This window comes from Scatophagus argus, chromosome 9 (assembly GCF_020382885.2).
Source record: "Scatophagus argus isolate fScaArg1 chromosome 9, fScaArg1.pri, whole genome shotgun sequence".
Lineage (NCBI taxonomy): Eukaryota > Metazoa > Chordata > Actinopteri > Scatophagidae > Scatophagus > Scatophagus argus.
Window position 1 is genome coordinate 9,953,725 of NC_058501.1, and position 14,180 is coordinate 9,967,904.

The 14,180-nt window shown below is 40.6% G+C and overlaps 1 protein-coding gene across 1 annotated transcript in view; it reads right to left on the reverse strand.

The window, feature by feature from the left end:
* The window catches only part of LOC124065338 (A disintegrin and metalloproteinase with thrombospondin motifs 16), a 50,505-nt gene that overhangs the window by 12,733 nt on the left and 23,592 nt on the right, over positions 1-14,180 (reverse strand). The window contains exons 10-18 of the mRNA XM_046400627.1: positions 12,887-13,040; positions 10,348-10,443; positions 7,322-7,470; positions 5,638-5,810; positions 5,091-5,221; positions 4,733-4,856; positions 4,246-4,490; positions 3,955-4,090; positions 2,380-2,506 (exon numbers count right to left, since the gene is read on the reverse strand). Of these exons, the coding sequence (XP_046256583.1) occupies positions 2,380-2,506; positions 3,955-4,090; positions 4,246-4,490; positions 4,733-4,856; positions 5,091-5,221; positions 5,638-5,810; positions 7,322-7,470; positions 10,348-10,443; positions 12,887-13,040 (1,335 nt within the window). The remainder of the gene's footprint in view (positions 1-2,379; positions 2,507-3,954; positions 4,091-4,245; positions 4,491-4,732; positions 4,857-5,090; positions 5,222-5,637; positions 5,811-7,321; positions 7,471-10,347; positions 10,444-12,886; positions 13,041-14,180) is intronic.

The window sequence follows — 14,180 nt, forward strand, 5'->3', positions numbered from 1 at the left end:
CAATAAGTGAAACACATTGATGCAAAAAAATAAAGCAAAGATCTCACCTCTGACTTGTTTATGCAAGCAATAAAGTTAAGCAACCAACGAGGGTCGTGTTACAGTGACATGACAGTCTGATATAATTTTCCTTATCACATTTATAATGTTAGTACTGAGTAACTCTTCGCCACACTGAAAACACGGGGCTGATCCTTTCCATGTCTTCTACATATATTGTCAAATGGTGAGCATGATGACTCGTTGACCTGTCTGGGTGTCTGGGTGATATCTTAGAAATTATTATTATTATTATTACTACACATACAGAAAATGCACTCAGGGTAGTTAATTTCTCAGATCTTATTCTGCATCTCCCTGCATAGTTTTGATTGGTATTTAGTAGCCAATAACCTGTTATAAATGCAGCATCTTTACTCAAAAACATGTCCAACATGTAATTTATCTCTTTTATACTGTTGTGTTGGTGGTTTGACTTAAAAACATTTTTCTTCCACCAAATCTCAAGCTTCCCAGTCATGAAAACCAATGTTATTCCACAAATGTCTTTCACTGATTTGTTTTCTGGCCAGGGTTTTACTCATCATGACACTGTCCAGAGCAGCGCAGACAGGGGAGGGACATTTCCCCTGAGTGTGTGTCTTTATGTGTGTGTGTGTTTGTACATGTCCTGCCTGTCAACAGACGTCCCACTCCCTATGATGTCCACAACACTGAACCATGTTGACTGATCTTTGATCCTCTGCCTTGGCCTCGTGTGTCAAGGGTACAGTGACCAAACCAACAGAGCTGAGCCAATATCCCACAGAGCTACACCCTGAAACCACAGAACCATTAGCGGGTCTTGCTCTCACTCTCTTTCTAACTGGTATATCATCATGCATCATAGGAAATTTCTTAGTGCCAGTCTAAGTGACAGCAGTGACATTATAAGACATCAAGAAAAGTCTTATTGGCAACAGCAATCTGGAAGTGAACTTCAGTGTATGATAACATTTCATACTTTGGTGCCCAACAGCAAATTAATCTCAAGCTTATTTCTGGTGCACACTTGTGGGAGAAAACTTTGTCCTGTATCCTTGACCTGTATGTATGCACCAAGAATTAGTGTTTCGTAAACTACATATTCAAATATCTCTGGATGGCCTTGATAAGGCTGGAGGCTTGGATCCCACAGTGATGCTGCATGTGAAAAGGTTTACAAGTCCTTGGCCTGCTGTATTAAACAAAGACAGAAGCTAACCATTGCTGACAGTTGGTAAGCTACCTTGCCGAACTGGATGAAGACATGAACAGAATATCCAGTGGAACTTCACCTTGTCTCACACACATGGTTTGGCCACAATGTAAGTTATTTTTCATTACATGGGAGGAAACTATCATCATTATAGAGCAGGTGTTTTACTGGACTGAGAAAGGGTGGAGAATATAGCCGGTGCTGCCTAACACCCTTCATTCACTTTATTATGAGGAGATAGTGTGGAAAGCTTGGAAGAGTTGACTCAACCAATAAACAGCTCTTTCTGACACTGCATGTCAAGAAATTACAGAACAGATGTGTGGGTGATGTAGACCAGTAACATATGACAGTCAAGAGGAGGTGTGAGGGAGGAGGAAGGTAAAAAGGACAGGAGGTAGGAGGACAAAGGATTAAACCCTGAATGGAGAAGTAGGGTGAGAGATACAGAAACACAGAGATAAGAATATTAAGTCCTCAAGACTCTTCACAATGACGTGATGGGCTCGAATCAACCCCGAGCTGTTGCTGTCAGCAATGTTTTTGGCTGTCACATAACCTACAATACAGTAAAGAGTCCTTCCAGGGTATGTCAATTGAATGACTGAATAACTGACACCATGAAATCGGAAAATATGAGGAAAAGCCTGCATGTTCAAATACTATTTTTAATGATGTCCAGATTGAGTGCAGATATACTGATGAGGTCATTTACAAATGTTTGAAATCACAGATTATCACTGACATTACAAAGGTTTGAGTTGAATGAGTTGTGATATTTAGATCACACACAACTCTAATCTCATGAAGGAGGGTCTACTGCCACATGAGCAGCTCTGTGAAGCTGTACTTTAGCAGAATGATTCTTGAGATAAATTGCCAGCATGTTGGCATGCTCACAATGACAGTACTAACATATTGATGTTAAGCAGGTATAATGTTTACCAAGTTCAGTGTCTTAGTTTAGTGTATAGACAAGCCAACATTTGCTGATTAACAAAGAGCACAGCTGAGGCTGATGGGAGACACTAAAAACAGATCCAGTGGCAATGGAGAACCTTATTATCCAAAACTACAGTTAGTGAGTTATTGCACTGGCATCATTAACCATCACTGACAAATGAAAGAGTAGAGGGTCTGACCTGGGAGGACAAGGCTGGGTGTTGCAGGGCATCAGGCCAGTAGCTGGTCTTGATTTGGGATTACAGTAGGATGTATTCACTTGCACTCTCAAGTCTTTGTAGCATGCCGACTTTGTGTTCATCTGACCTGTGTGGGTTAAATATCAATAAAATCAGGCACACAATCATTAAATATGTATGCTGATGGCTTTTTTTAAACATGTACCTTTTCATCCCACTGCCATTCGCATGTGTGATCAGCAAAGACATTTTTTTGTTTGTTTCTGTACATACAGTATTACTTCTCACACACACACACACACAATCAAACGTCCAATGCATACCATAGACTGGCACTAAGTGCACTTTACTTACTTTACTTTGTGTTTTATATTTTTTATATTTTTTTTTGTTCATTTTAAATTTTTTGTGCTATTTATTCGTGTCTTTAATCTTTACAAAATTTTGTTATTCTCACATAATGACAATAAAGACTCTTGATTCTTCTTGATTCATATAAACTAAATATAATATAAATATTCACTTTCTCAGAGGCTAATAAACATCTGCCCTGAAATACCCTGACGTCTGAGTCCTGTCACAAACGCACATCTGGTGGTGTTGTTTGGTTCATGTGAACCTTGAATCTCGGCTTCATAGGTCTCCTGGTTGGTATTTGGCCTCTGGCATGGTCAGTCTACACATCTATACTCATTCAGGTCAGTTAGTCAGTCACACTCTTTAATAAAGCAAATGACCCCCCAACCCATTGTGGCCTACAATCAGGACACAAAGAGGTGGAGGTGGTTAGGGTGGACCACAACAGACCGAGGTGGGGAACTTTAGCCTGCACTGTCAATCAACAGAAACTCTACACTGTGGGCTTTGTTCATGCACATGCACAAGCCCTTAGAAAGAGAAATGTGTATGAGTATACACAAATGACCACTTACATACACACACTCATGCACACATATACAATTTATCCAAAAACCCCCAACATAAAATCACCATAGTAGGGTCTGCCCAAGAGGTATGTGTGTGTATGTGTGCTGGTTTAATACTAGGCCTCTGGTGGGACAAAGGCCAGTGGCCAAAGCCATGCATGTGTGTGCTTGTTTTCACATATCTATCAGTGTGTGTGTGTGTGTGTGTGTGTGTGTGAGTGTGTCTGTGTGCATGTAATGGCAGGTCCCTTGGTCTCCCACAGAACAAGAAGACGTCCTACCAGTCCCAAACAAGAGCTTCTAATGTTCCCTCAGTAATAATGGGAACGCTCCTCTCCATTTAACCTGCAGCTAAAAGCCTTATTATAGATCACAGAGGTCAGACTGAGCTTTAGCTGGTGGTCCAGAATGAAGATCTAAAGGTGTCCTGTCCTTTTTCATCAACGTACTAGACCTAAATAATTTCAAAATGATATCTTTGGGGAAAAAAAGAAAAGTTTTTAAATTTCCAGAACTGTAGGATATTGTGACTAAGAGGAACAAATGGACTATACATCTGTTTGGAAACAAAGCTAGTCCAATACCTGATTTGACTGCAGTATGATAATGCAACTAAAAAATCTTTTTTGTCGTTCATGTCTGCACTCACCTCCTGCACAAGTAGCTGAGCACTGGGAACGTATGATGGCCCATGTATAATTATGTTTGATGTGATTCCTCTTCTCATCAGCTTTCTTCAGAGTGTATTCCCAATGAACACCTGGGTTCCAGCCCTGCAACAGCACCTACAGGAGAAAGAATAGGTTAATAACTCTGAGGCAGAGTATTTTTTATTGCCTCACAGAGGAATGAGAGACAGGAAAGCAAAATCATATATATATATATATATGTATGTATGAAAGCCAAATATATTCCTAACTTATGTCCCCAGATGCCTTACCTCTATGACCAGCGTCTCATTGGTAGGACCAGTTGATATGAGGCTCTCTGGTCTGTTGTAGGGTCTCTTGTACTCAAAAATGGCTCCAGCGATGGGGTGTCTGCCTGGCCAGTCCACGGTCCAGTGTCCGTTCAGGTAGTAGTGTCTCTGTGTGTCCCTGACAGCCAGGTATGAGCTGGATGCATTCATTTCCATCACACGGATACTCCGAGCTCCTGCTGGGATGGTCACCACCCCATAGTACTCTGAGAATTAGTGTAAAACTTTGAGTTAAAACCACACTCATGATTAAGACAAGACAGAGTTTCAAAAATGTGAACTATGATACCAAGTCACACACATTTTGTAGCTGTGTATGAGCTACTAAATGTGAAAACAGAGGAAAATGCTGTTTCACTGTAAGAGATAAAGACACAATTCTAGTAAAATGTCTCAAAATAAGATCATCAAAAGCAATACACTGAAAAAGGGAAATAATCCAACTTACGGTTAGTATAATGCTGCTTGGTGTACTGTCCTTTGTAAATTTTGCAGGTGGAGTTGTCTCCTTTACACACCCCACAAGCATCAGGGACAGCTGTGGAGCCCAAAACACGGTCACACCCCACTCTCTGCGGGAGAAAAACATCACTGCTTTTGACACAAAGTTGTTTGTAAAAATAAAATGTAACATTTCAATGAGATAAATTACAACAGTTGAAAGCTATAATCATCGTTTTCTTTGTCATGACCTTTAAAATAAAGTAAAGTAAAATTATAACTTCAAAGGCTTCAAATATAATATCATATTCAATAAAAATCTAAACCACAGTACTGTCTCACTGCTTGACATGTAAAAGCATTACCTCACACAGCCCATCAATACAGACATTAGAACTGCCCTGTGAGCAGAGTGTCCCATCCTTAACTTTGCTGGCCAGGGCAAAGAAGAAATCATAGCCTTCGGCAAAGCAGTACAGCTTACATACATCTTGATCTGGAAGGAAAGAAAATAACTGCAGTGCAAAATGTTTATTGCAATGAAAAAAATAAATAAATACAGTTTCTCCAGTTCAGCAGTGCCCAGATTTTTTTCCCTTGGAGATCCAAAACTGAAACTTAACGGAGGGTCGTGGGGCAAAAGCAAACGCCCATTGCATTGTTGTTAAGATGAAAAATGATACATGGATCCCAAGTTCCCTCAGTTAACTGACCTCTTGTGCAAAGTGTCACTCTGCCTACCGTTCTTAGTTTATGAACAATAATTAATAATCAGGCATCCTACATATACAGTACATAAACAGCATTTTTACCTCACATAAATATTATTATATTATTTCACTAGAAACAGCTGTCCGGTCAAATCAAACCTTAGGGCAGCAAGCACTGCATTATGCTCTGATGGATACTTACCATCAACTCTAGTGTATGGCCTCCAGGTGTAGTACCATCCTCTGAACTGTTTGCTGTTGAACTCTGCACACTGCTGTGCTCTGTAGTCAGTGGTGTTGGAGGGACAGTCCTCTGTGTTACAAAGTTTGTACGACCTGGAGGAGCCCTCACAGAACTTCCCTCCATATGCAGGTCTGCAGAGAAGGATTGAAAAATATGTCATCAAAACAGAGCTAAGTCAGTATTTCACTTGTATTTTCTTGGTAAAGTCCTGACATCTTCTCAAATATGTATGTTTTAAGTCTCTGCTCCATTGCAATGCTGGCATCTTGCTCACTGTTTTAAGTGAAAGCCTGCACATGAACCAATCTATGTCACGGTCAATTAACACATCAATAGCCCTGGTAATTAGGAAGAAAATGGACTGTGCCAGTTGGCTCTAACTCCTTATTATCCATACTGTGAGCCAAGCAATATTTAAGCATCAATTTTAGCTGTGTCCAATTCTCCCTCATGTGAAATGAGACTGTACAGAGGTCAGTAATAATTGCCTGCTTTATTCATTAGTTATGATGTTTTAGTGAACTTTTCACATTCTGTTGCTTTCACCCTTATGAAGTCCTGAGTAACACTTACTTTGAGTAAATCTTTGTTGTTGCACTCTATTAATTTTCACCTGTGCTATTTACTAATGTGTCACATTTGGCACTGAAGTTCTATAAAAATGCATTTAGTAACACATTTTCAAGGCATCTTTCCTTTCATCTTTCGCCTTGTAAATACCGTCTCTGTCATCTTGTCATCCCCTGCCCCCGTACCCCCTGCCTGTCCTTGGCTCTCTTAACCAACACCACCACCTTTCCTCCCTGCCCACTCTCTGTCTAATTTAACCCGCCACTTGTCAGAATCTTGGCATGGAATGATGAAGTGGAGGCCCCGGCGTATTGTATAGGGCCCCCTTTGTGACTGGCAGCACAAATAATCCTGAGTGACTGATGAGTAGGGGACTAAGTGAGCAGATAAGTGATGAAGCAACAGACCCATGTGAGTGATCTTCACTATTTTAATAATGTGTCTTAATAAACTCTTGGCCTTGATTCAAGCAAACACACACAGTACTGACCACCTCTGTTCCAAAGCATGCTCACATAATAAATCTTGTGTAAATGCACTATATTAAATTACAGTTAATATCTTTGATGTGATTCAAATACTTGGTCTAGCAGGCAACAATGGCATAATAAACAATTAGTTTTTGGTGAGGATTTTAGAGCTCTTTGCATGATTTATTGAAACATCTAAGAATTTGAAATGCTAGGTGTTTGGAGAAATATACATCTGCAAAATGTCACTGCAATACAGACATTTTCCCTACCAGCACCACTAAAGTCTACTAAGTGACATAAACAAAAATGAACAATGAACAAAAATGAATTTGTTGCTAAGATACAATGTTACTCCCTGAAATACAACTTGTAGTTTTTATATTTCTGTTTGTGTAGAAATAAAAAAGACACACTGTGATCATTAGAGAACTTAGGCTAAGCTAAGCTAATACAAGTTCAGTGAACAAACATTTGATATATTTAGAATTTAAGTTTAATTTAAGTGGTCTGAGAGACAAAACATAAGCAGGATACTTACTTACATATTTGCTAACACTGTGCTCCTGTACTTGTTCATTACGGAGTGTTATTGTGGATACCTGGGGCTGTTGCACTGCCTCTCTCGATATGTGACTCCGCTCTCACAGCTTCGTGAGCATGCAGACCAAGACGACCACTCTGACCACTGGCCATGCGTGGGCCTCGGGCCCTCATCACCCTGTTTCACACACTGGCCCCTACGACACCACTGGAGAGAGAGAGAGAGAGAGAGAGAGAGAGGAATTATGAGAGGGAGAGGGGGAGGCAGGGGAACAGAGGAGCACACAAGCAAAGAGCAAAATGTCATAAAAGTGTCAAAAACATACAGACTTTCCAATGGGCCCTGCCCTTTATCTTCTTTATGATGACTGTCTGTCAAACCACAGAAGAGGCCTGTAAGATATGGCTTTTAGGTTTAACTGCTGTCAAAAAGGTCGTGGTCTATTTCCATGGTTACATACTCACAATCTATTAGTGAAACTCCAGTTGGGCTGCTTTTTGGACAGTCTCTACCTTGAGCTGTCATCAGCTAGAATTAACAGAGCTAAGCCAAACACAACTGAAATGTGGAAAAACTGTCTCATACCTGTCACGGATGTTTTCCTACACTCACCATTGTTTTGCACATATTTGCATTTCATGTGGCCCTACACTGTGTTTAACTTTTGCTTTATTTCATTTTTAAATAGAGAAACAGTAAGACAATTAACCATAAAATATGAAACAAGTTGAGATACCATTGCCAACAATGCACAAATCAATAAACTAATGTATTTTCGCTTCTGAAAAAAAAAAACAAAAAAAAACTATAAGCTATTAGTGGGGAGTAAACCTTTGTGTCAGAGTGTTCATTACACCCCATCGGACAGATTTTTACTACGCATTTTCCATAATTTTACTGGAGGTGTGTGCAGAGAGCCATGTACACACATTCAGTCAACAGCTGCTCCTTTTTATCCTATAAGGAGGAGCTTCATTAAGGTTGGCAATTACCTTGTCAGATACCCCCACAGCTCTGGGGTCACCATGTCCAAGGGGCTTTCCACCCATGAACATTTCCAAATGCGTTCCATGAGGCGAAACACAAGAGGAATATTAAACTAAATGGAAAACTATGTTCATACATTTTCTCTGCAGAGTGGACTGCATGAGATGGTGGATACGCTACAGGACACATGTGTGCCTCATATTTCTGAATCAAGTTATTTAGTGTAACTGCATCAAAAAAAGCTGAGTCATTACCAAAATCATGTGCTCCGAAATGAGAAGCTCGTCACTCAAAAATCCCTGAATGTAATGTGAGAATACTTTTTTCAAAATCTAGACTTACTTAAAGCAACATTATGTCACATAATGTTTCCTGGCACAAGACCGAATTGAATTTGTACATGTGAATCAGCCACAATATACTCACCTGCTTGCCTTGGAGTGCTTCAAGCATACACACTGTGCACACACAACCTGCTCATGCATTAGTATTAAGGGGGGACGTATGTTCAGCTGTTCTCGTTCTCACTATGTGTTCATGACTGCACACGCGCACACATGCACACACATACACACACCCCTCCAACTGATCTCGTGGTCCTTGACTAAGACCTAGAACAGCTGATTTCCCCTCAGTTTTCCCCCTGCGGCTGAGTGCCACAGATTCCTAAGTGAGCCTGTCATTGTTTGTGTTCAGTTAATTGTCCCGTGGAGGGAGAGGGCGGGGTTAAACCATCAAGTTCAATATATTGAGAAGCAATTGTCCATGAGAGGCTGTCAGGGGAGTGAGGATAAGAGCGAGCAAGCCTCGGGGGACAATCATCTTGAAAGAAGTAAGGAAAGAAACAAAGAATAAATAAAGAGCACAGATTGCTTTTTGGCCCGAACCCCAATGGCATATTTTTGCCACGTCAGCAACAAACCAATTGCAGCTGCTCCCTGAGGTAAAATAATGGAGGGAGAATGTGGTACCTCTATCAAAGAGACATTTTATTGACACTGCACTCAAATGAACCCAAATCTACAACACAATGAAGTCAGTACAAACGCTTTGCTCACAAGTTAATTTATTGGTCTCCACTGGGACACACTGGTGTGTAAAAAGGCGTCGTTAAAAGCACAGTGTCACCCAGTTCAAGGACTTTTGTCTTGAAATTGCAAAACTGAATGGGAGTATCAGCACTATTTACTACTAAATTACTCTATAAATGTTCCGTTTCTCCATCAGTTTAGCCTGTCACCTTATAAAATACTATCACTCTTTGTCTAGTGCAATGTACTGACTCAGAGGTCTGTGGTATCCCTTGGAGGAGGAATCTACGAGCGTCTGTGAGTCTGTGTGTGAGACATCTCTTCACAAGCTCGACCTCTTTTGTACTAAATGTCACACAGTTGATAATACTAAGCCACACACTGAAAAAAAGAATCACCAACTGATGCCTTAAAGGGAAAAACCACTCTGAAATGGACTTATTTCATTGGTCTTGTGCGGTCCGGTCTGTTAATACTGTGCAGGTAATCTGAGTTGTCAATTCCGGTGTTCTTGTTTGAATTATGTTGTTCTGTTAGAGGACATTATTATTAATTATTTAATTAATTTTACCATAATTGCAAAGAAACGTCTGTGAGAGGTTCTTGCTTGGTACCTTTCATTTGTGGATTTATTTAGTAAGATGTTGCCATGGAGTGTATTAGCAACAGTCAAGCAGGAACAAAAAGACAAAACACATGCTGTCCTCATTTGACAAAACAACACAAAGTTTTCTCAAAGGATCATATCCTTTGGCTAAAAAGGAATAAAGGTTATCTCAGTGATAGGATAGTTAAAGGAACTCTGTGCTTCCTTATTTATTTATTTTTGGAAAGACATGACAGACAGAGGTATCTAGCTCCATGTCTGAGCTAGCAATCTCTTTGGTATGACCACTTCAATTGCCTTAAAGGCAATGGGGGAAAAAAATCCAACAGAAGTGAATAGGTTCTCATGCCAGTCATGTGATACCACTCTTGAGGTGACAAAGCTTGTGAGCATATCACCCACCCCATTCCATCACACACACACACACTCATACAGACACACACACACTTGTTAAGTCACCATATTAGGGCCGCAGGCAGAGCCTTCAGCAGCTGGCATGAACTTGGTCTCACACTTCCTCCCAACACGGTGGCACCACAGAGCCTTGCAGATGTCCTGGTACAACATGAGAGAAAAGCAAAGAGTGAGTTACATGGTGCTGCTAACATATTTTGTGATCAAAAGTGGGATGATTAATATCTCTCTCACAATAGTTCTAAACAAAGTTAGTGATGGGAAGGGCAATAAATTATGATTGCATTGTTCTTTTACTACCATTAGGATAAGCTGATTGAAACTTGAGATTGCCTGAATAATTAGCATCCGGCAAGCTATCAGTGTGCAGCAGTCTTGTATCTCTAAAACGTTTATGATTCAGTAACTAGGATAACAGCATTTTCCTTTCTGAAAAAGAAAAATACACATGCAGTTTGATCAAATGTTGCAAGGCATGATCACACAGGAAATGCAGTGCATCAATGATAATAAAACCCACACTTATTGTCTCTGACAAGAGAATTAAATGATGAAAGCTGTAATAAGTATTTTCATAAACTTTCTTTGCCTAACATACAGTATATCATATGATCAGAAAAACACAGGATATAAACATGAAAACAAAGAAATAATGCTGTACAGCAATATATAAAAGCATTAAAAGGGCACGAGCGCCTCACCAAAGTTACATGATGTCATGGCTGTGTTTCTAAGCAATGGTCTGAAATATTCAGAGGGGACAACCGGGTGGTTTCCCCGCTCGCATTGCCTGAGAAACACAGCCTGCTACTTTTTAACATGTCCACTCTATTACTATCTAAATGACTATATCAGATTTTGACAACTCAGTGCAGATGCTGACAGGCACCTCGGCCTTCAGCTCACTGCTTCCAAAAGCCACCATGGAATTCATCCCAAGGCCTCTTTGTCCAGCTGTTTTGCTTGTTCCGAGCTTTTGTTGCAGTAAAAATGGCAGAGAGAGAGAGACAGAGTGAGAGAGGGAAATGTGTGAGTGATGGAAGGAAAAGACATAGAGCGAGAGGGAGATGATGGACAGAGTGTGATAGCGACTGAGTTAAAGAGAAAAAACACCCATACATATTGTTTTACTTCTTGCTGGGGTAGTCCAGCTCTGCCTAACCACATGCAGCACAGAGAGTATCATTTGGCTACTCCAGCAGGACTTTGTCTTCACAAGACCTGCCGAAACCTTTCATGGAAAATGAATTCATTACATGATGAATTGCATTGCTGTATGAGTCTTGTAGTGTTTTTATGAATAACAAGAGTCTGGAAAGACAGTGAGCACGGAGGCTGCTTGGGGAATTTTTAGGTCCTGTGCACCTTGCTGCCAGGTGCACGAGCAACTTGCAAACAAAACCACGAAGGAGCAATTCTCTAATATCTCATTGCTGAAATAATGTTTGATATTTACCTGAGGCAAAAGTGTCATGGTTTGGATTTTAGTTGGTTTCCTGATTTTGTAGTTTGTGTAGTTTTGTCTTCTGCTTGTGTCTTTTTTACCTTTACATTTCCTCTCTTTCTTTATCATATAGAACAAGTTTTTTGCCATTGCAGAATCTTACATTCAGCAGTTTCAAGATCAAGAGTGTCATCACACAGAAAAAGCTGGCCAATGTATTTCTTTCAGGTGCTACAGGGACCAGGCTGGTTAGACCACTGTTAGAATGCATAATGTGAACTGCATAAGAAACTGAAGAGTAGAATAAATCCCTGGGAGACAGATCACTTGATCACAGTCAGTGGTAACTCAAATTCCCATAAGGGTTCTACACAGCAGAAAATCATTCATAAACTATACTCATTTATCCTTCAGGGTTCGAGGGGGCTGTAGCCAATCCCAGCATTGCCACTGTGTGAGACAAAGCTCACTTTGTGGAGTTCAGAGTATATTATATAAATTATATTAAATGCCACATTTTCAGGAAAAACACATAAATGTCCACTGACTCCTTGCTTTGGATGGAGAGGTGAATCTTCAGGTGAGGCGAGGTACCACTTTTGGACCAGTGACAATCTCTAGTCCAGATGAGAGCATGCCACTGATATGAAAGACCTTTGCAGTGTCATTATTAAACACTAAAGTAATCTAAATCCTATCTGGACTCCAGAAGGATATCTCAAACAGTAACATCAGCACTAATGACACAATGGGAGAGCAACATGGAGAGATTCCCACTGGCACCACTCCAGTGCATATTTAGTCATCCATCCCAGTGAGTATTCTATGGGCTGTGTTATAACTCTCACTGTTTATTTTGTGTGTGTGTGTGTTGTGTGTGTGCATGCGTGCATGTGCGTGAGAAAGAAACTGTGCATGAGCGTGTGTATGCACATGAGGGCATATTCTTTTTTCCTTTTTCCTTTCTTCTTCCTTTTTTCCTCTACCTCATCCACCCCCCACAAACAATTGCCACCAGATAGTTTAAAACTGACAGGTTTGAGTGAGTGTGCTGAGAAAATCCCTGACAACTATACTATATGGCATGGGATTTTTATTTCTTTTTTTAAATTTGCATGGTAAGGCCTCAAGTCAGTTTACCTTCTTAAAGTCGAGGGTGCAGAGTTTGGCCTTCTCTCCAAATTGCCATTTACACTGTGTGTCTGCATCATACAGCTCACCGGGCAGCTGCTCAGGATACCGATACTCCTTGATTGCTCTCGGTTCATCTGATAAGCACAGAGCCTGGGCAGAACTGCAGGAAAGGAGAAGAGCAGAGCAGGACAGAAGAGTGGAGGTGAATAAAAGAGAGCAAAGGGAAGCAGATTTAATCATTAATCTTTCAACAATATTGGTGATATACAACATGCGTGCAAACATTAACACTCCAACGCACATGCGGCTTTTTAAATATAAGGTAGCTGGTATATAAGGCTCCACGCTGTGCGCACAGTGAACATCAGTCCTCGATGTTCCATTGTTGCAACTTTGGAGTACCTTAAAGTGTTGCTGTGGAGACATAACAAGCTGCCAAACTCAAACCCTGAGAGTAATGGTTTTAATGCATCAGACACTCAGTTATAACAGACATAAAAAAAATCCTTAGCCCATATCGCTCATATACTAACACCAGTAGGGGGTTTCCAATGTTAACTGATATCACTGGTTACTATACAGAGATGTTTTACAGGTTATACACTGCAGTCGGGGGAATGAATACAAAAATATGGTGGAAAGCGCATGAAAGGCCGAAATATGTTGGAAGGCTTCGTCGTGCTAGTGAGTGGTCCTGATTGCTTTAGCAGAGTATGTGCGTGTGTGTGTGTGTGTGAGAGAGAGAGAGAAATTTTCTGTTGCTCTATAGGTCCTATGTGTCTGCAGAGAACTGTTCTGCAAGTGCAATGCTCTGATACTCTACATTATTCACATATTAAGGTTTCTGAAAAATACATCACATTTACAGTGTACATGTATCAGCAGGCATACAAGTAAGGCCTGTGGGCAAGCATACACCCACGCAGGCAGTCTCTCACACATAATATTACAAGCCCAATGTACCTAATATGCAGGTTCTTGGGACAGAGCAGCCTTCTGTATTCACAGATGACACTGTAAGAGGTTTGCAGTGCCAGAGCACAAAATGCTTTCCCCAAAGTTAGTTAGTACATCAAGCACAAAGACATCTATGTGCCAAACTATTTCCTGGCCCGACCCAGTAACTTAATGGCAACTAGCTAGGAAACTTTCTACTTGTTATTGTCTTAAGGCCAGTTGTTTCCCCTGTTTCCAGCCTTCATGCTAAGCTAAGCTAATCCACTGCTCATTCTAGCTGCATACTTACTCATCTGACATGACTATTTCCTTAAATATCACACACAAGCACTTCTACAAGGGA